The sequence below is a fragment of the Emys orbicularis genome, chromosome 6 (assembly GCF_028017835.1).
Source record: "Emys orbicularis isolate rEmyOrb1 chromosome 6, rEmyOrb1.hap1, whole genome shotgun sequence".
NCBI classification, from domain to species: domain Eukaryota; kingdom Metazoa; phylum Chordata; order Testudines; family Emydidae; genus Emys; species Emys orbicularis.
In genome coordinates, this window is record NC_088688.1 from 46,043,024 (window position 1) to 46,065,369 (window position 22,346).

A 22,346-nucleotide genomic window follows, 5' to 3' on the forward strand; every position below is an offset into this window, starting at 1 on the left:
TTTGAGACCTGATCCTGCATGATGCTGAGCCCTCACAACCACAGACTTAGTCCTGATCCTGCAAAGTGAGCTACAAGCTTGGATCCTTATGCATGTGTAGACTACTGCTGAAGCAAAGCATTGAAGACAATGGAACTCTGTGGGCATAAGGATCCATGCTTGTAAATCCCTTTGCAGGATCAGACACTCAGTCTGAGTTCTTTGGGGAAGGCCCATGACTTTATACTTGTTCATAAAGCTCCTGGCATGCTTTGGGTACAGCAACAAATAAATTTAGGAATCAAGGATGCATGAAATATTTATGGTTTTGTTGGTTAATCCAACATTTCTGTAAAGATCTGGGGTTTATTTATTTATTTACGGGTGGCAGCTTCCACCTTTCCATTCTTAAAAGGAACAAATTTTGTTCCTTCCGTCATGCCCTGGTGCTCTGTAATGTTAAACCTGTAGACACTCTTCAATTCATTCTTAAAGCACAAGGGCATCTTAACGGAAATATGGCATCTGAAAAAAAATGCAAAAGCAGTGACGTACAAAAGAGTAACAGTGCAGAAGAAGACTTTTCATAATATATCAGTTGTAGTATTAATGCAGAACAGAACATCTCTGTAAATGTGCAACAACACATGTACTATATTAATAATCAGACTTCATTCAACATAACTACTGCTTAGAGGAAGGAACCAGTACTTTTTTTTGAAAAAGCTGAGACAAATGTCAATTCCTTAAGATTCCGAGAAATATAAACGGCAGACTTCTGATTTTTCTACTGGAGGATTTATAAGACGCTCATTCCCAGCCTGGTGACAGGGCATGGAGAATCATATATCTAAGCTTCCACTTGTTTAATGCCACCATTCCACTAATTCTCCAGTTATTCCAGTCTTCCAGCAACCCAGAACCCGAGTTTCCAATGTAAAGAAAAAAAAAGAGTCAGGCCATTTTCATATATCATAAGTTAAAAAAAAGGGGGGGGGCAGCAAAACCCCCACCCCAGTCCTTTTGGCAGGCACCTTTACAGAGCAAGCAGCACAAATGTGATTGTTACCGTAAGAACATCAAAGGTGATTCTTGGTTAGTCAAGACACCATATATTGATGTAACAGGATGCTTAATATTTCTTTTGGCAACTATAATTTAGACAGAAGGCTTGTCAAAGTTTTCTGCAGATGTCTGGATTTGTACATTTCAGTTCAATTAGAAAATAATTTAAAAACCGGATTTGATTTATGGCAAATAGGTGCAATAAATTTAATCCTATTTCCTCCAGGTAAAAAAACATTTAAACAGCAACTACCCAGCTACTAAGAATTTTTTTAATCTATCAAGGTTAAAGGTAAACATCCACAGACTAACGTGTTTGGTGTCTCAACTCTACCTTCACCAGAAGCTGCCAATTCAAAAGAAGAAATCTTCAGATTAGCCATGGTTTCTGTCAATTGATGTACCTAAAGACAGGATGAATAGCAGCAAATAGTAAACTGCACACTGTAAAAAATATCATCTGTTTCAAGAGTTCTATGGGAAATATTTGCTATTAAACGCTGTCTCCTGGAAAGATAGCTAAGATGCGTCTAGTTTTGAGATAGCCTATTGAATTCTGTCAGAGAAGTGAACTGTACAGTCAGCATGGCATCAAGATAAAAATGTTGGACACAGACAATCAAAACTAGTTTCTATTGTGATCAAATAAAAGCTACTAATGTGTTTATGAGCAAATTACATAAGAAACTGGATGCAGCCAACAGGCCTCAAATTAGTAATTTTGTGTAGTCTCTCAGGCCCCAATCTGGCAAATAGAGCCACACAGAGACATCATCTTTGCACCTGTGTGGAACCCACAGCTCTAGTTACAGTATCAGAGGCCTATGTTTATCATTTATCCAATCCTTGTTCGGTTTTTAAAGGTTCTGTTTTTTATTCTCCCAAATTCACTTACTTTTAAACGTTTTTTCCATGTATGAAGAGGATCCTCCCCCAATATTATTCTTTTTCAACCCCTCACAGCCAGAAGAAATAGAAACCTGATCCAATGCCCACTGAAGTTAACAGAAAAACTTCAATTGACTTCAATATGTATTGCACCAAGCCCTTATGGATCAAGGAAAACATAAGTTTATCTGATTCTGTGTCCTATCAGAGACAGACGTTAGGATTATCTATTAAAAACAAATTTCTTGGGCAAAATTCTGTTTCATGCCTGCAAAGAAAAAATGTCTGTAATAAGTGACTGTGGAGATCTAAAAGAATGAATATCCCTATAAAAATATATCTAAAAGGAACTAGCATACATTTCCGTTATTTATACAAAAATTAACAGCTTTGTTTTATAGATGATATTAAAGATGGAAAAAAATATTTTAATATTTTTTGCAATAAAAGTGCAATATTTTAGTAGACGCCTTCTATGGCTTTCTATTATGTAATTCTATTTCTCCAAAATATGTAAAAAAAGTGTGGGATTTTTTTTTTTTTTTTAAATTAAGGTTAACCTTTTGTGTGCCTACACTTATATGTCTCTTTAAGGAACATTTCAAATGTTGGGAATATATTGCTCATTAGTATGGTGTTAGGAAAATGTCCTGAGTTGCTGAAAATAAACTGATATCTGTTTAGATTTTTTGAGACTATAGTCAATAAATGTATCATCACTGTGGCTGCAAAAACAAATATTAAAAGAAATGTGGTTGAGAAGAATAAATGAGAGAAATTAGTCAATTTACTGCCTTTATTAGATTAACTACTGAACTCTGAAGAAAAATGGTTTAAGTGGAATAAACTGGTAAAAATTCATTGATTACTTTTGTGGAAAAAACCTACTGTATTAGTACTGTATGTCACCGTATACCTAGAATAACTCAACCTATACTGTCTCAACTCTGAATTTCCTTACTTTCTGTATTTGGAACTCTCTCTTTTAATACTTATATAAAAATATTTATATCAACAATTTTGTTTATATTTAATAAGCTAGTAACTAAAGTGCACTTCTACTCTGAAAAGTTACTGTTATAAAGGATGGATGGGGCTCCAGGTTTATTGTTTGTCAATTAACCTTTGAGATCTAATCTGTTTGTACAGGAGTTTTAAACAGTACAATTAAAAATTCCTTCTCTTCCTTTATTTTTTTAAAATCTGCTAACTCTGCAAACTCAACCTGGAGTCTGCAAGTCAAGCTGGGTTCCATCTGACTTATGTATCACCAGAAATAAAGATTCTGCATTCAGAATTTAAGTTACCAATTCTGTTAATGATGTGCAAACCAAAATAAAATCCAGCTCATTCTCTCAGCTATATAGGCTCTGGAAGAGAGAAATGTAAAGTAAAATGTAATAAAAACTTATCTCTTTATGTTACTGGCTAACTAGGACTATGAATGCAAACATGGACCTGGTCAACTGAGTAAGAAGTTGCTTTTTTCAGTCACTTTTCAGAATAAATCTGCACTTTAAAGTAATTGGTAACTCACTGTGAAATAACCAGAAATAATAATTTCATTTTCAAAATAACATTACTAGTCCAATGAATATTTGTAGGCAACCTCCAAGTTTCTATTACCTACCCTGGGGGATGCTTTATATTTTGTCATAATGAAATTATAATGGACTGTTTAGGATTCCTGATATCAAGCGATAGGACTGATTACAGTATAAAGCTGGGAAAATTTAAATTGCTTTTCTCTTAAAAGAATGCTTTATAAGACAAAGAGACATGAATCAGCATCCCTTGACTATGCAATATATATTCTCTGATCTCTACAGTGACAGGAATGCAGAGTAGATCTAAATTTGTATATACTGATACATAAAGTTGGAGTGCAAGACAAGAGATATGACTTTTTCAAACAGTATTTAAAGTAAGGTATCCGGCAAAGATAATGGTTCAAGCAAGATTTAGCAGCAAATCTATCTGCATAAGATACAACACTGGAACCATAAAACATTACTCATTACAAACAAACCTGGTTCATTTTCAGATTAAAAAGACATCTTTAAAATGCTAAAATAATTACTATAAATTGACTATCTTGTGCCTCAAAAAAAAAAAGACTAGACATACAATGTTGCCAAGAAACATTACCTTATCAACATGAACTAATGACTTCTGACAGCAGCAGCAGTAGTTAATAAGGTAAGTTTTACAACAGGAAAATCTTCCTTAGTTTTTATGTAACAAGTGTTGTCATAATTTCTACACAAGCTGGTAATTTTCTTATTACTCAATATATTTCTTTATATAATAAGATGATCACTGAAAATGGAAGTATTGCAACTCAACTAGGTAAGATGCTTAAGAACACGACAATAATAAAAATGTATATAGTTATATAAAAATTCTCAAAAAACCTTTCAGTGACTATTTTCAATATAAATTGTGACTATAACAGACTATTTTTACACTTCATTTTCTATTTATGTTTTGCCATTTGCTTGTATTTACAAAACAGCAAAAAGTAATTGCTGTTAACTTTGGAAACACCATTTCTTTTTAATTATTGTGCTCAAAGATACAATAACTACATTTAAGAAAATAGTGCACTGCCTATCTTATTTACTTTGGATTTTTTTCATGTTAATGCATATCTTGTTGCCCAATCAAGTTGTAAACTGATTTGCCTGCTTGATCAAGGTACATAGTTAAAAAGCATCTAGCATAGACCACATCATAAATTGTGGATGTTTACCCTCTTGCCTTTTGACTATATCATCCAATCTCCATACAAGATTTAATTTGCTAACAAGATTTCATATATAAAATATCTTACTAAAAATCAAATTAATTCAATCCAAGAGGCCATATGGAATATGATTACATAGCAGAAGTGGAAGAAGACAAGGGCAATGTGGAAAAGCACCAAGATGTGTTGATATGCTTTTGCTAGCTAGGGTAGAGTGTTCCCTTAACTTGTATGGTGCTTTATTCTTGTAAATATTGTTAGATATGTGAAACACTTTATCACTCAGAACTGACTAAGTAGTCTACTCTTTTTTTGCCAACAGACAAGCGTTCACCATTCTGACTTTTCAATCTTGCAGATTGTCATTAGCGGAATTAAGCTCTGCATCTGTAATATACTGGGGGAGAAGTGGCATCAGTAGAGTTATGCTTTCACATTACTACTGATTTGGACATTTTGTACAAAATACAACTATTTTTAAATGCCCCCTTCGCTAGCTTTCCCCCCCCCCCCCTCAAGCCTAAGAGTTCACTGTGCTCTTCAACGGTGCTAACTGCATGCTTTCAGACTGGGATGGCCTGCTGCCTCTGATATTCCAGAGTGGGAATCTACTCTACTCATGGCAACTGTTCTAGGTATGGAACTACTTCCACTAGCACTGTGAAGGGGGTCAACTAGAGGCATCTTCACCTACAATGAAAGAAAACTAGAGATTAATCATACTGTGAAACCTGTATTAAAAAGCTACCAAAGGGGTCTGACAAATATGGGCTCCTTAATGGAGATGGTCTTCTAATAAAGATGGAGCACAACTGTATTCAGTAAATTTGTGCATACTTTGGACAGGTCTCTCAAAACCGCAGGATGCCTAAAAAGGTAGTCTCATCCTTCTCCACCTTGTCTCTCAAACAGAAAACTGGAGGGAGTCTGAGGAAGAGCAAGGAAAATAACTTAGTTGCTTCAGCTAGAGTACCCTCCAAGTTATTTGTGACAAAAAACATTTTTCTCACAAAGAAAGGAGAGAATGTAAATAATAAACAGCTGTTTCTGGTAGAAATGTATGATACATGCTAGATAATGATGCAGAATTTAAGTGTAGATGTACTTACTGACAAAGTAAAACACTTTAAGGCCATTATTTTTAACACTATATTTTAGGCAATACTGATCTGACCCTTATGACAAAGCAACACCATTTTAAGCGCCTGTTCCACACAAATTAACTCTAAGTTTGCTATGAAAAATTATCCAATCCATCATTAACTGAATAAAATTCTGCCACTCCACTTCCCCCCCAAAGGTAGCTTTCCCCTGCTTTCTGATATAAAACGTTTCTATTTTATTAACAATTCTCCCAAACAACTGAAATGTTTCTATGTAACTACTGAGCATGACATGCCTTTGGATCACTGCTACCAGGTGGAGTGCGGAAGGGCAGCCAGGCCAAACTTGAGTGAATGGCAATGCAATCTAGTGCATGTGGCTGTAATGCCATTAAAGGTTCCAACCCCTCAGGAGAGCTCAAAGCACTGAGCCTACAGGTTAAGGGTGTGTGGCTTCCATGGGGGTAGGTCCAGAGCCCTTTCCTCAACCCCCCTCCTCCCAGAATCCCTGTCCAGAGCCCTAGCCATTATATTCCCCTCCACAGCCTACAGCCTTAATGCTGCTACTTCCCAGAGGCTGAAGTGGAGCAGGGAGTGGCTGGAGTTACTATTAAGAGCCCGTTATTGTACAAGAAGCTACGTCCACCCTTCCCCCCGCAATTCCAGGGATTACCAATGTGGGCACCTCTGCAGCTCTCCAAGCCCAGAGGCCCAGTGCATTGCCAGACCTAAGGTTGAGAAAGGGGAGGCAATGTGCTGAACCCTGGTGTTGCCACCAAGTGATGTAGGTAACTGGAGGAGTAGAGCCAGGAACCTGACGTCTGTGCCCTTAAGATGCCTGGTTAAGTAACCTACAGGTGCAATCAGATCATTACTAAGTGTATGCAACTACAGGTGTAAATAACAGCACCCACAGAACTGGAGGCCATTTTTATAACGTTAGGCCTGAGTGTCTTGTGGATGGTGTTAAGTACTCTATCTTTGGATTTAGCTCAGGGAAGTAACTGCAAACAGATAATGGAACCTATTTTCTGGGGTTGCCACCTGGTATTGTAAGTAGTTGGGGGCCAGAGACCTGAGGTTTATACCCTTCCTCTCCTTCAGGCATTTGGAAAATCCAATTTTGCAGTTCTTCTAGTGCATAATCATTAGAAATAGCTGCCTTGTACAGTACATAAAATGGATCAGTTTTTGTGGCATGAAAAGAGATGGTGATTGTATTAGTGCTTCATCTTCGAAGAAACAAAAAGTTTGGAAATATGAAGAAAGTTACTTGGAAATGGGATTTACATTTATTGGCACTGCAAATGAACCTCATCCACAAAGCATTGTCTGTGGTGATGTACTGGCTAATGGCAGCTTGAAGCCTTGCAAATTGAGATGAGACATCGTGGACTAGAGGGTAGCCACCTGACTTTTTCAAAGGAAGACTCAAAGCATTAAAGCAGCCAAAAAGCACTATAAGCAAGCATGCTACACTGCCTGCAAAGCATCTTAAACCGTCATATGCCGTGTCATACTAAGCCTCACACCACAGCAGACACACTGATTTTGCCAGTTGTAAAGATTTGTTCCATTATGTCTGGGGAAAGCTCAGCTCTGCAGGATGGTGCCATTCCACTTTCAAACAACACAGTGAGTTGCAGAATTTCAGAACTCAGTGGTGTGAACCATCAAGTGCTGAAATATATTCAGATGAGTCAATACAATGCAATCCAACTTAAGACAACAGATATTGCCAGAGCTGTACAACTGCTTGTCTATGTCAGTTTTGTGCACTGAGTCACTTCTGAAGAATTTTTTTTGTCAACCCCTTTCAACATACACCGGGCAACAAATCTGAAATGCTAGATCAGTGGTTCTCAACCAGGGGTACATGTACCCCTGGGGGTACGCAGAGGTCTTCCAGGGGGTACATCAACTCATCTTGGTATTTGCCTAGTTTTACAACAGGCTACATAAAAAGCACTAGCCAAGTCAGTTCAATCTAACATTTCATACAATCATTGTATTGCTCTCTATACTATACACAAATGTAAATACAATATTTATATTCCAATTGATTTATTTTATAATCATATGGTAAAAATGAGAAAGCAATTTTTCAGTAAAAATGTGCTGTGACACTTTTGTATTTTTATGTCTGATTTTGTAAGCAAGTAATTTTTAAATGGAGGTGTAACTTGGGTGTCTGCAAGACAATTCAGACTCTTGAAAGGAGTACAGTAGTCTGGAAAGGTTGAGAGCCACTGTGCTAGATAATATTATTAGATGACTTGGGATTTGCAGTGCTTGATCCATGATGGGAAAAGCTCAGTAGTTTTATCACCCACATTCATTCAGTAAGTAGCCACCAGTGCCAAATGGACACACTGCATTATACACAGAGAAGCTTCGGCTGCTAAGAAAATGCCTCAGCCTTGAAGTCAGTTATGCAGCAAGCCGTGTAGGATAATCAATTTTATAAAAGCACGGCCACTTAATGCACATTTATTTTCAGTTCTGTCAGGAAATGGGATCTAATCATTGTGATGTTGGCAGACTAGATGCCAACTCATGCCAAAGGCACAGTGCCCCAGTGTACACTGACAAATGCATAGGTGGAAATCAGTCTGGCTTACCTGTGGGTTAGTACAGTTAAAATAGCTATTAGTGTTATATGAATGTATTTAGTGTTTAGACTTTATGGAATGTTTGTAGGATGTTTAATGTATTAATCCTACTTATAATATCTGTATCCCATGATATAAAGTTATACTGAGTATTTGCATTGTAAACCTCTAATTGTGTAACTCGCCAAACAGGAAAAGCAGCATTAATTAAGGTAAAGTGCTTGTCCTGAACACAAGATGGTCCACTGAAGGCAAATGAGGCATTGTGTAGCATCAAAGGACAAAGACCTTGTTGACTGCATTCCTTACTCCCTCCATGAAGGGGAGACCTACACATGAACTTATCCCATCAGCTTGGATTCTGGAGTGAAGCGGATAAAAATCTCTGACAAGGAGAAACTGGATTTTTGTGGTGTCTGGACTTTGAGGGGAAAAGACTCCTAAACATAAAAAAAGATCCCCATACAGTTTAGCATGGGTCAGCCCTAAAGGACATATAGATATGCTTACTATAGGAGTTTATATTACCTTTTTAAATCTAAGACTGTAACTAATTTGTGTGTGCATGTGTTTCCTGTTTTAACCTTGTAAATAACTAATTTCTTTCCTTAGTTTATAAATCTTTAGTTAATTTATTACAGGATTGGCTACAGGTGTGATATTTGGTTTGAGATCTGAGTACAAATGACCTGGGATAAGTGACTGGTCCTTTGGGACTGGGAGTAACCTGAATATTGTTGCGCTTTTTGGTGTAAAGTGACCACCTATCACAGAGCCCAGCTTGCGTGGGTGGCAAGATAGACTGGAATGCCCAAGGAACTGTCTGTGACTCCATAGTAAGACTGTTATATTGAGCAAATTGAGTTCATCTTGTTATTGGGTTGGTGAAATCTAATTATAGAGCATACAACCAGTTTGGGGTTTCTGCCCTGCTTTTTGAGTCTGCCCCGAGGTTGGCATTCATGGTTGTGAGCTACTCCAGACAGCATGACAATAATCACCACCTACTACTCCAAACCAAAGGTAGTTATCAAGAGAAAGAGTACTTCGCCTTTTTGAGTTATGTGAAGAGGTTAAAATCATCTTAACTGATGCAAAGTCTGATCTAGTTAACCACCTTCGTGACTACCTTTGGCTGGCACTGTTTGCTTACTTGGTTAAAGTTTTCAACCATCTGAATTCACTAAATGCATCTGTGCAAGTGAAGAATAAATCCTCCTATCAGACAAATTAAATTCTATTCAGAATCAGGACATGTGGGCCTCTTGATTTGCAAGTGGAAACTACAACATTTCCCACATTTTCAGATTTCCTCTAGGATTGTGAGGTGGCAATTATGCTTGGCAGAACTTATTTTTATTTTTTTATAATTCAATGGCTAATATCTGTTTATTTTAAGCTTTTACTTTTAGCTATTTAAATGTTCACACTTGTGGAAAATTATGGGGGGCCCAAACAGTAATTATTTAATGACAGATATTGATATTCAAGCTTTATAACCATTAAAACATGAGTTGTCAGCATCATGTCAAAATATACAAAGTAAATAGCCTTAAACCAAACTCTAATAAGTTTTCAAGCAGCAATTTTCTTACTTTGCCTATCTGTAAATTTCAATTATTATTGATAGAAATATTTTTCATTGGCATGTGTGTATATGGTAAAACTGACATTTACTGATAAAAATCTAATCCTTTCAAGCCTAATTATGATGAGCTACAAGCTGCCGTTGTTGAACATGTGATGGGACTGAAAGCACTATTCAGTTACTACTTCCAAGAAGACTGCAGCTCATTTGCCTGGACTCATGATCTGCTCATTTCTGTAGGTTAAAGCCATCTTTCAGGGGAGGTAGAAGTATAGCAAATTGAGCTGAAATGCCACAGCAGACAGGAGGACAATTTTGGAACTTTTTCTCTCTCAAACTTCTGGCTTTCAATTACAGAGAAATTCCCAGAGCTCTCTACGCTTTCTACCTTTTGCTTCATCATACCCAGGCAAAGTTGGGTTTTCCAGACTTACAGCACTGAAGACAAAGTATAGAAACAGCTCCAAGTAGATGACCCACAACTCTGCCTTTCAAACACTGAACCTCGCACTGATCCGAGTTCCAATACCAAACAAGCCCAAACCTCTCTCACTGACTGACATCGGCAGCACTAATACAGAGAAGGGGTGTTTTTTACAGTACCATTTGACTTGCATTTTAAGTAATTTGCCTTATATCTCCTGAACAAATGCATTAGCAACACTAGGTGACAGTATCCCACTCACTATTGTAAGGGTGGGGCGAGTGGGAAGGGCTCCAATTGAAAAAAATAAAAATAAAGCTAGTTGGGGACTTGATTCAGGAAGGTTGAGAATCCCTACATGTAAAAGCATGAATTTTTTTTTATTCTAGGTTTTAGACAACACGACTGGCTGAAATCTGAGATGCTCATGTAATTTCATGGAGGAAAATAGATAATACTGCATTCTGTTTTAGAAATGCAAACTAGCAAGCACTGTGAACTGAGGTAATCAACATGTATAATTAAATTAGTAGTAGAAAAAAAAACTTGATTTACAATTCAAATGGTGTTCCTCTGCAACAATCATGATATAGCAAATATTGATATGCATTAGGAAGATGTTTCTTTAATTCTGCTATAAGCATCAATGGCAACAGAACTTGTACCACAACTTGTACCACTTGAAGATGATAGTATGTCTAAGTACAAGTTCGAAATGTCTACTTATAATGTAGTACACAGTAAACTGTTTTAGCATTTGGGAGACAAAATGTAGTAAAAGAGGCGCTAAACTTTTCTTAAAATATACATTGATTTCAGTGTCCATTTACGTATTAAGATGTATATCACAATAGTTCAGTTGACACAGTAGATGACAAAAAGATGGCCTGAACAAATGGTATCTGAATAGAAGGGTGGGAAAGAATATTAATTAAAATAATTCTATGAATATCATATTGGATCCAAATGACTATAGATTCAAGAAGATGTCAATAGAATGGGCTTGTGGGATAAAGATATTCACATTGATTTTTCTTAAAGTTTTCCTATATTTTTATACACAAAAAAGGAATTTAAAAACAAACACATTAAGGTAACATTAGTGTTCTGATATAAAAGCAATTATATTCAAACTAAATCTGCTACTCCCTTCCTCAATTTACCTTGTTGTACTTATCTACTGCAGAGTTATGACTCGTGTGAGTTTAAAGTGTTGTATATACTTTGTGCTGCAATTACAGTTCAAACTGAGAAAAACAAAGACATGCTGACTTAAGGCCCCCCCTTTAGCCCCTTCAATCAGAAAATTATTAACACTTTCTAGTATTAATTCTTAACTTTTAGAGATGCATTGGTCACATTTTGGATACATATCATTCCTTCAGTTCACAAAATGCACACACATTTGTTAATCACAAGTTGCATCACAGAAAAATAATTTTTGCATTTGATAAATATTTGCAAATCTGAAATAAATTACCTTATATTCATTTGCAGTAATCCACTCTGGATCTTTTCTTTTCTTTTTCCCTTTTTTATCCTTAGTCTGAGTGGTTGAAGCCTGGTAAGACTGCAGATCCACTCGTGAATGAAACTGATATCGGCCACTTTCAACATCACAATAGTAATAAATTCCAGTGGTTGGATCATAATAAAGTTGATTTTCCTTTAAAAGGAAAAATAAAGCACAATGCATCCTTTAATCTGATTTATGTACTGCCTAGCGAAACATCAAATTAATAAAGAACTGTGCGTGAAGTTCACATACATGTAACAATGTGCTAAATACTATTACATATTACCATAGCAACAGTCATTAGACAAGAAAATACAAACACTAATTTGGAGATATACCTATCTCATAGAACTGGAAGGGACCTTGAAAGGTCATCGAGTCCAGCCCCCTGCCTTCACTAGCAGGACCAAGTACTGATTTTGCCCCAGATCCCTAAAAATGGCCCCCTCAAGGATTGAACTCACAACCCTGGGTTTAGCAGGCCAATGCTCAAACCACTGAGCTATCCCTCCAATTAACTGTGATACAAAATGAGGCTGGATCCTATGATTCCAATCCTGCAAACATTTATACACAGGCTTAACATTGCTTCTGTGAGTAGCCCAACAAGCTTCAAATGTTTGCAGGATTGGAGCATCAATAACACATTAACAATACTGAAAATAAAACATTAGGAATAAGCATCCCTAAAAACAGAGAGTAAAACAGGTGGTGGTGCAGGGTTGAGCCAAAATGGTGAGTGTGTTGGAAAGCTTGTAAAACCAGTGTCTGTGCTGTAGCTGTCCTTCACTTTCTAGTGCTGTCAGTATAGCACTTTTCATGAGTATTACATACATTTCCAAAGCATATGACTGAGTTTGCCCATGCAGTGTTGCAAATTCAAGAGTCTAGTCTTCCTTCAGTAACTTCCATTAAGATTAACATTTATGCTCTTGCATTCATAGCAAAATAGACGCCTTACAAAAGAAAAAGACATCCACATTTGTAAATGAAGACTCATCTATATTGCTGAAGCTGAATAACTCCAAGTATTTTGATCCACTTTGCCTGAGGTCTTGGGCTATGTCTACACTACATTATTTACAGTGGCACAGCTGCGCCGCTCCAGCGCTTCTGGTGAAGACGCTCTAAGCTCTCTGTCGGCTTAATAACTCCTGCCTCCACACTTAGGTCAGAATAATTTATGTCGCTCAGGGGTGTGGATTATTCACACCCCTGAGTGATGTAAGTTATACTGAAGTAATTTGTAGTGTAGACAGTCTTAATATTCTTTTTTATTTACTCCCAAAATTATTTTCAATTAAGCATAAGAGCATCCAGCTAAATGGAATGGTTTCCTACACTTTCTCCGAATATGCTTTTGGTAGCAGAGAAATCTCAATCACTCAGGGCAGGCTACTACAATCTGTTTTGTTCAAAATTTGACTTATTTTTAAGCTCAAGTTTCTAAGTCTAATTTGTAAAATAAAGACTCCAACAGAAGCTTTGCTATTGTAGAATAATTTGCTGCAAAAATAATTCTCTTCTTAATAAGAGACATCTTTGTTAATAGTACAAAAATGTTAACAGTACACAGGGTCTGCAAGGAACTAGATAAAGGCCTAAATTTGCTATTCACACTGACATTTATCATCATTCAGCAACTGCACTTTTAAACAGCATATGTGAACTGGATGACTGCACAAAACACTGCAATTGCATGTGTGAGGAACCTGACAGTTTGAGAGTAAGTGTTTGCACTGATCTTTGAACTACAGTGAATTTTAATTGGTTCACAGAAACCGGAACACCATCAACTTAATAATGCAAAAATTATGGAAAACGCTATTAAGAATTCCTTAAATCACAGTAAACATGATTTATATTGTTCACATCAAGGGACACATTTTTGTGATTTTTTTCCTCAGACTGAACCAATTAAACAGCTTGATATCCCATGAAAAACATTCAGCAGTGTCTGACCTCTGTTGCATTGGTTTCAGTCTAGAGTTAAACCACTGAAAACAATAGTGTTACTCCAGTTTTGTCACACTGTTTAGAAAAAACGTGCTTGGATATGAAATTTTCCTTTTCTTTTCAAATTATTTCTCAGGATATGAAAACAATGAAAACAATCTTTATAGAAAGTACATTTCTGAAACTAGCGCTTATTTCTACCTGAAATCACTGGCAACTTTATAAATAATTATCAAGTTGACATGGGGATAGCACACTCAATCAATACTTACTTTAAATTATAAAATCAGCTTGGGTTTTAGTTCTCTGTTGATTCCATTAATCTTTATTACTCCAACTTTTGTTATATCAGGCAAATGGTACAGATCCATATATGCAAAACATCAATGATTTTGAAAAAGAAACTTACCGAATTATAGTAGAATCCAGTGCTATGGTCATAATACAATCCAGTATTCTCATCGTAAATAAACCCAGTCTGTGATACAGCAGCTTCTGCAGCAGCTCTCAAGCTTTCTGCTAATGTACCTTCTGCTAACGAAGTATCTTCTGATTCCTAAGATCAGATAATAAAAAAAGTAAGTTGCCTGCTACAAGAAAGGTCAGCTTTTATTCTTCCATTGTAACACACTTCAGTTTATTAAAATGGATATTTCTTTAAAATGCTGATCACCCAAAGCCTTTCATTTTTCATTAATCAATACAAAAGTGACTTAGGTCACTGACAATAGTGAAGAAAAGTTACCATCTGTTGGCCCCACAGTGACCTTTATAAAATAAATTTTGGTTCTCAGTTCAGTGTTTAAGTACTAGATTGCAAAACCAGCACCACAACTGAGATACTTTGAGAGGTGGTGGACTGACAGGCATAGAGTGAACTCCTTTCTTATCCCTATATATTGTCCACCTACATCGGGGGTAAAGCAAACTGACAGCATAGGGAAGTGGGAGAGCTGGCACTGCCAATGCCCATGTTATACCTATTCTGTTGATAAAAGATTTGAGCGTAAGTACTTTTAATCCAATACTGTGATCGACATAATACTTATGAGCACTGCAACTATGCCCATATAGGCCTACCTATGCATTTATGTGTTCATCACCATGCTATCTGAGTAATTTATAAATCCAGCCATACACTATATGAAGGGTACATTTATTAGTTTATAAAAGGTTATAACATCTATTACTAATTTATTAAGTATGTTATAGACACGAGTAGTATGTGTTGGAGATTGATATCCATGTCATTGGGTTGCATATAACCATCTAGAATACCTTCTGTTGTACTAGTATCTATCACTTATTAAAACATTCATAGATCATTTATTAACTATTTATAAATGTACCCTTAATAGAAAGTGACCATAAACTCTATAACAAACATCAATGTCACTGGCTTGAGTCCACCTCTGCTGAGATCCCCTATTCATGTTTTCATCCCCTCTCCCATTGACTGATGAAGCTCCTTTCTCTAGAACCTTTCCAAATTCTAGCTCTCCAGTTTCCAGCATGCACATGATGCTACTGTCTGCCTTCTCAAGCATACAAAAGAAGTATAGCCACATCACACACCTTTTCTCAAACTCCCCCCTGCTCCCCATTCATTTCAGGATCTATTTAAAAACGAACTGCTTTGGTTTTAAACTGTGTATACTAGTTGCAGCCTACTCCAGATACTATGGTGAGAAGCACAGCATCAATTCTTTGGCCATCTCTACACTAGCACTTATGTCGGCAAAACTTTAAAAAACACACCACACACTGAGTTACACAAGTTTTGCCAGCATAAGCTATGTTTCCCACCGACATAGCTACCGCTGCTCATTGAGCTGGTTTTATTATGTTGACAGCAGAACTCTCTCCCGTTGGCATAATGCGGCTACGCAAACGATCTTACAGTGGCACAGCTGTATTGGTACAGTTGTGTCGCTGCATGCTTGTAAGTGTAGACATGGCCTTAGATAAGATACCTCAGACCTTATGTGTCTCTCTCTCCTCTGCTACTTCCCCCCCCCCCCCACCCCATCTTCTGGTATCGACCCTCTCTCCCAGGCTTTTCCCACAATTTCACAACTAATGGTACAAAAGCCTTCTCCTTTGCAGTTCCTACTCATTGTCAGAGCCTTACCATTGTTTTGATCCATTAATTCCATTTATCTTCAACTCGTCTAAAAGCATCCCTTTTTTCCCTTTCAGGTTGCTACACTTTCTCTTTCCCCACACATCTGGAGCTTCTTCCCACACTCACCTCCAATGCAGTACCTCTGGCTGCAATCTCAATTTCCTTGTCCACTTCTGCATACCTCTCCAGCTGCACCTGCAACCTATCTGCTCACGTTTTGCAAATACTTCTGGCTGGGCTACTTTTCATGCTTCCAGGCCATGCCAGGCCAGGCCCACGCCACCACATGCACACACACATGCACACTTCCTTTAAATTGCTCCTTAAAAGAAAAAAAATCCCATTTGGTTCCAGCTTTACAGAGATGGACGAATCAGTGGACTACTATCCCTAGAGGATGCAAAGTTATGTGACTGCTTTTTATAAAAAAAAAAAAAAAAAAAAAAACTATAAATGCTGTTGTGTATTTATGGTTCCACATAATGCAGATTAGAAGGATGTTCCCTGTGTAAAAACATGATGCAATTATAGCTCCTAATCTAAATTCTATGTATCTTAAATTTTCTTGCTTTAAAATGTGCATACACCTTTACAACCTAGCCCCGATCCTGCACCCAGATCCACACTGGTGGACCTGATCGAAGAACTGGGACCCTAGTTTTATTGCACAAAGGAGAAAAGTTTGTAAACAATCTTCAGTACTGGATCACTGAAACAGCGATCTCATATAGTAATATCGGAACTGAAGCTAGACTTTCAAAATCATAGACATGTTGACAGATTAAGGACTCCAAAAGTATTTCAAAACACACAGTTCTACTACCTGTAAATTCTCGATTAAGTTATCCCCTTGTCCACATTCAGCAAGTTCTGTGCTACCAATGTGTGAATGAATATCACCACCTGCCTGAGACTGCTCTGTAGAATTAGGATTGGGACCTTCACTCTCATGGTTCTGCTGCACTGATAGTTCAGATGTGTTATCTTGAGCATCAATGTTGTTACAATAATTCTGATAATTGTAATAATCTGTAGAAAAAAGTTTAAATTGCATAAATTAGCAAAGTAACATTTTACACAAATTAGCCTGAGGGACCCTAATGCATGTGCTTCACTTTTCACAGGTAGGCCAACTGGAGTCAATTTCCAGGTAGCATGGACCATTTTTTGTTTACCCCACTTTTGCTGAGCAAATGAAAACTTGCTTAAATGTACTTATGCAAGGGCTGAAGTCTATGCACAAGTAATTGTTATTTATTCTTCTATTATGCTAGTGCCTAGGAGCCTCCATTAAAGATCAGCACATCATTGCCCAAGGCACTGCACAGACAAGTCAAACCAAACAAAACAAAAACAAACAAAAAGAGCTGAGCTCCTTGCCCTGGAAGCTCACAATCTAGAAATCAGACAGCACATAATAAGTGGATGAAATAGAATGGACTAGGATGATGAAATAACAATAAAATGAACTGTGTTTAGTAAAAGCTTAAAGGGCAACTCAACATTTGCCTAATCAACGCCAGAGAGTAGTGATTTAAATGCAATGCAGCAGAAGTTGTTTTTAGGGAGATATTTAAAAGAGGATAAGAGGATGGGATCCTAGCAAGTGCCCCTTCCCAATCACTGACTAGGACTGCTCTGAAGGGAAACCAAGCCTCTCTGCTCTGGATCCCCTTGGGTTTTTAGACTGTGGTCTGAGTCCCTTGGGCCATCCAGACTCTGGAAAGCAGATAGGGCCCTCCTTCCTCATGAGGCTTCTATATGCTGGGTGACTTTTCCTTCCTGGACTTGACAAAATGGACCCTTGAGCAGACCAGTTTCTACCCTTTTAAAACCTTCAGCCCCATGTTCAGGGGCCCCCTTGCCAGCTTCCTCACGTAAGCACAGGCCCATCAGGTGACTTACCAACGAGACCTCCCCCCATTAAACTAGTTCTTCAGCGCAGGGACCAGTCTTTTAGCAAATTAACAACTTTTGTGTATTTAATGGTCAACTCCCCTCTACTGTTATTCTTCTGTCACCAGCCTTTTGAATGCCAACCCAACATGGAGGCAAACAGACCTTGGAGAAGGACAGAAGGGTGTACAGTCAAAACAGAGTTTGCAATCTGACACAGAGACCTAGGGTGCATAATCTCACACAGAGTTCAAAAATTGTAGAATCATATTCCCAGTTCCTCACAGGTAGCTTTCCAAATTTTGATGAAGAGGGTTTTTTGCATGCATACAGGGCAGCATGATTGCTTGAGGGAGAAGCAGACAAGTGGACAATCAAAGCTACATCACCAGCAGTACAAAGCCGAGGTCAGCAGTTGGATTTCTACAGACAATGGCAGGGCTTAATTGTGAAAGGCCTTAAAGGCAATGACAAGAAGTTGTGTTTGATGCAGGAGAGCAAGGGGAGCTACATGTGCATATAAAATAAGCTTCAAATTAATAAGAAATGGAGAACAATATTTACAGGGTTAGTTAAGTCAGAGAACTAATTTAACTAATTAATGAAAGTGTTAAGGATCTCTTTCCACTGTTTCTAGTGCAATTTCCACTGGCTACCTGATTGTTGCCAAGAATCATAGTCTTCAGTTTGCACTTCTACACTAGATGTATCTCTCTCTCTTTTCTTCCTATCATGGACTTCCTTACTGAGCTCTTCAACCTGCAAGAAAAAGCATGCATTATAAAAAATATTAAATCAAAGCCATTATAATTATCCATCTCAGAAAACTATACTGCTCTATTTTCTTGCAGATATTGTAGAGAAACAACTATTTATGTCTACCATAAATACCATAACTGATTTTAGTTTCTTGAGACTCCCATATATAAGACCAGTGGGTGTCATAACAAAAGATGACATTCCAGTCATATTAAAGTTATACTGATTAAAGAAGGCAATGTGAAGGAAGGGACCTAACCCCTAATTGTTTGTAGGATACAAGTTTAAAATTAAAACACCCATTTTTCATGGGTCCCTAAAGGATAATGTTTATCATCTTAGTATACCACAGTTGGTGATGTGTCTGAAAATGTGTAAAGGCTATAAAACCTCTATGACCCATACTGTCCCAAATCTTTACCAGGCTGTCATCCATCTTTTTCCTTCTCTTGCCTCTCCCTAGTGTAATCTTCCCTTTTGATTAAGGAACCAGGTTTGTAAGTCTGAATACGATATAGAACGTACTTGTAGTTGGTGGTTTCAAAAATGCTGGGACTAAGTTCCAATGCTGGGCACTCAATTTGAGAAGCTAAATTAGATCAAATATCCCTGTAGGACTTTCCCTGGACTGAAGAATTTTAGAGCTTATGATTGTCTGGTGCTGCAGCTGAGGAAAACAGCTCAGCGACATGATGGGCTAACAGGGCCCAAAGCCTGTCAAGAGCCAGAGGGAACAAGGGGCTGGGCTTGCAGACCCGGATCTCTGAGGGAAAACCCTAAAAACTCAGGAATTGATGAGGTGTCTGGTTGCTAAGGGAAGGGCAGCGCCAGTGTGGGAAGGGGGCTGTCTGGTGGGGGGGAGGGGAGCAAACCACAGCGGTGAGGGGAGGGCGTGTCCGGGTGACAGGGGGAGACTCGGGGAGGGGACAGACCCGCAGCGGCGTAGGACGGGGTCGGTACCTGTGTCTGCAGCGCCTCGTTGCTCTCCTGGGCCTCCCGGTAGAGCCGCTCCGTGTGGCGCAGCAGCCTCTGCACCTGCTCCAGCTGGCTCCGGCAGGACCCCAGCTCCGCCTCCAGCACCTCCACCTTCCCCTGCAGAGCCCGCAGCTCGGCGCCCGGCTCCGGGAGCGGCGGGGAGGCCATGCCCGGGGCTCTAGCTCCCAGGGACCCTCAGCGGCCGGAGCAGAGGCGCAGCCAGAGCCAGGAGACAAAGCGGCAGCGGCGGCCTCCCGCCATGGCCCCACCCCCGGGACTCCCTCGCGCCCGGCTAATAACGCTCCTGAAGAAAAGTTTCCGGCGGGAACGAGAGGCTGCGGCAGTGCGCAGTGCACTACACTAGCACCAAGGGGCGGGGCAGGGGCGAGTGACCCGGAAACGGTCCCAGGGCAACAGGAAGTGACCGAGGGTGCTGGGGCTCAGCTATGCGCCTGCGCAGTGCGCCTAGGTATATAAATAGGGAGGTTTATGGCGGTCTTCTTTGGTGTTCGTTCAGGGGGTGCTCGGAGTTCAGTGCACTGGGCACCGCCATTGGCGGGGTGAGCGGGAGGGACTCCGCATTAGTGATGCTGTTGGAGGGCAGCATGCGGTGGTGCCTCACAGGTGGGGAGGGGAGGGGAGTAACTGGCTACAAGGGGCTCAGGACGAATAGCCGGCGGGGTAGGAGAGCCTGATCCTGGGCAGCCTGATTGCTCAGGGCGGGGGCTCTTCAGCCCTGCTCGAGAGAGTGGCCCGCCCCTGGGCAGACGGGGGCCGGGGGGGAGCGCGCGCGCGCGCGTGTGTGTGTGTGTGTGTGTGTAACGACAGCTGCAGAAACGCTGAATAGCGACCCCAGTCCCATTAATCACAGCGAGCTGGAAGACTCTGCTGAGCAGCCTGTGGTCGTCATTGCTCTGAGCACGCGCTGAATTGGAGTCAAACCGGACAGAGATTGGGTCTGTGTTAGGTTAGATTTTATCCTGCTTGTATCTTATACATTGAAATCTGAATATGGTACAGAAACTGGTGTTTCCAAAAAAGTTGACGTACATGTACTACTATGAGTGATAGAGCTGGATTAAATTTTAAACTACTATTTCACTCCCCTTTTCCTGCAAACTGGTGTAATTTCTTGCTGATGTGTAAGTCAGAGCATTGTCTTATAGGGATTCTTAAAGCATCATACAGTCGAATCCAAGAGCTATTGTATTCAAAACCCTGAATGGAAGGTATTAACAATAATACTTCCAGTCAGATTCAAAGAGTGCTACACAATTTATTAGTAACCACATATTTATACTAAACACATGCAAACATTGTAAACAGTAGCATATTTCTGAAATAACTTTTAAAACAAAAACATCCACTCCATCTTTTCCCTCTGCCCTCTCCCCTGAGACGGGTTCCCCCTGGGGTGCTGTCTGGAACTGGGGTACCACTGAACCCTCTGACCCACCAGCTCCCTCTCTCACTGTGCAGTTGTGACAAGCTGCAGACCCACTCCCGGTCTTACACTTCCACAAGCATTCATACAGGTAGGGACACACCCAGCTGCAGTTACATGCAGGCTCTCTGACTAGCCACTGCACAAGCCAACAGTAGAAAGGCTAAAGCCAAGGTAACTCTCAGCTCTCCAGACACATACCCCCTCTGGAGCATAAACCCAAAATTATACCATTTTACGCTGCACAGGGAACTGTACAGTGTAAGCTCATAGAGTTCTTCTCCCTCCTCCCCCAATGTGGAGAGGAATATGCAACAGCCTTTGCCCTTTGAGCTACAATTTCCCACACACTTCACTCCAACTCACTGGTTTAGATAAAGCAAAAACAAGTTTATTAACTACAAAAGATAGATTTCTAAGTGATTATAAGTGATAGCAAACAGATCAAAGCAGATTACCTAATAAATAAACAAAAACACAAACGAAGTCTAAGATACTTGAAAGATAGGATATGAATTAGCAAATTCTTACCCTGGCTGATGATACAAGCAGGCTGCAGATTCTTAAGGGACAAGTTGCACTTGCTTTATAGCTTGGAATTCCCAGGTCTTTCATACATAGGCTAGAAATCCCTTTAGCCTGGTTCCAGCACTTCCCCCACTTCAGTCTTTGTTTCTCGGGTGTTTCCAGGAGTCTTCTTGTGTGTGGGGAGTAAAGAACCACAGATGATGTCACTCCCTGCCTTATATAGCTTTAGCATAGGGCAGGAACCCTTTGGTTCAAAACTGGGTTCCCAGACCAGTTTGTGGAAAAATACTGACATCCCAAGTTGGAGTCCAGAGACATGTGGTCTGGTCACATGCCCTTGCAGTGTTATAGCTGCCATTGCTTATAGGCTGGCCAAAATGCCCACAGGAAGGTTAAGCTCTTCCACAGTCCATTGTCTTTGCTGATGGCCCATCAGCCCCATCTGACTTCTTCGCTATTGTACCTGAAAGGCTGGCTGTGGGTGTTTTCCAGAGTAAGCCCATTTGAAATACAGATCCCTAGTCAATATTCATAACTTCAGATACAAAAACGATGCATGCATACAAATAGGATAATCATATTCAGCAAATCATAACTTTTCCAATGACACCTCACATGCCCCATCTTGTACAAAATGCATCATTATTATATTAGATTCATACAACTGCAGTGTCACCGCTCAACAGTTGAGGGGTGCCAGCCCTGCTCAACAGCTGATTGGGGGTACAGGGCCAGGGCCCCT

At 39.4% G+C, this 22,346-nt stretch overlaps 1 protein-coding gene across 1 annotated transcript in view; it reads right to left on the reverse strand.

Moving 5' to 3' along the window:
* The window catches only part of AGGF1 (angiogenic factor with G-patch and FHA domains 1), a 38,585-nt gene extending 18,785 nt beyond the window's left edge, over positions 1 to 19,800 (reverse strand). Inside the window, exons 1-5 of the mRNA XM_065406138.1 lie at positions 19,618 to 19,800; positions 18,555 to 18,657; positions 16,826 to 17,031; positions 14,287 to 14,433; positions 11,886 to 12,071 (exon numbers count right to left, since the gene is read on the reverse strand). Of these exons, the coding sequence (XP_065262210.1) occupies positions 11,886 to 12,071; positions 14,287 to 14,433; positions 16,826 to 17,031; positions 18,555 to 18,657; positions 19,618 to 19,800 (825 nt within the window). The remainder of the gene's footprint in view (positions 1 to 11,885; positions 12,072 to 14,286; positions 14,434 to 16,825; positions 17,032 to 18,554; positions 18,658 to 19,617) is intronic.
* Between the last annotated feature and the right edge of the window lie 2,546 nt (positions 19,801 to 22,346).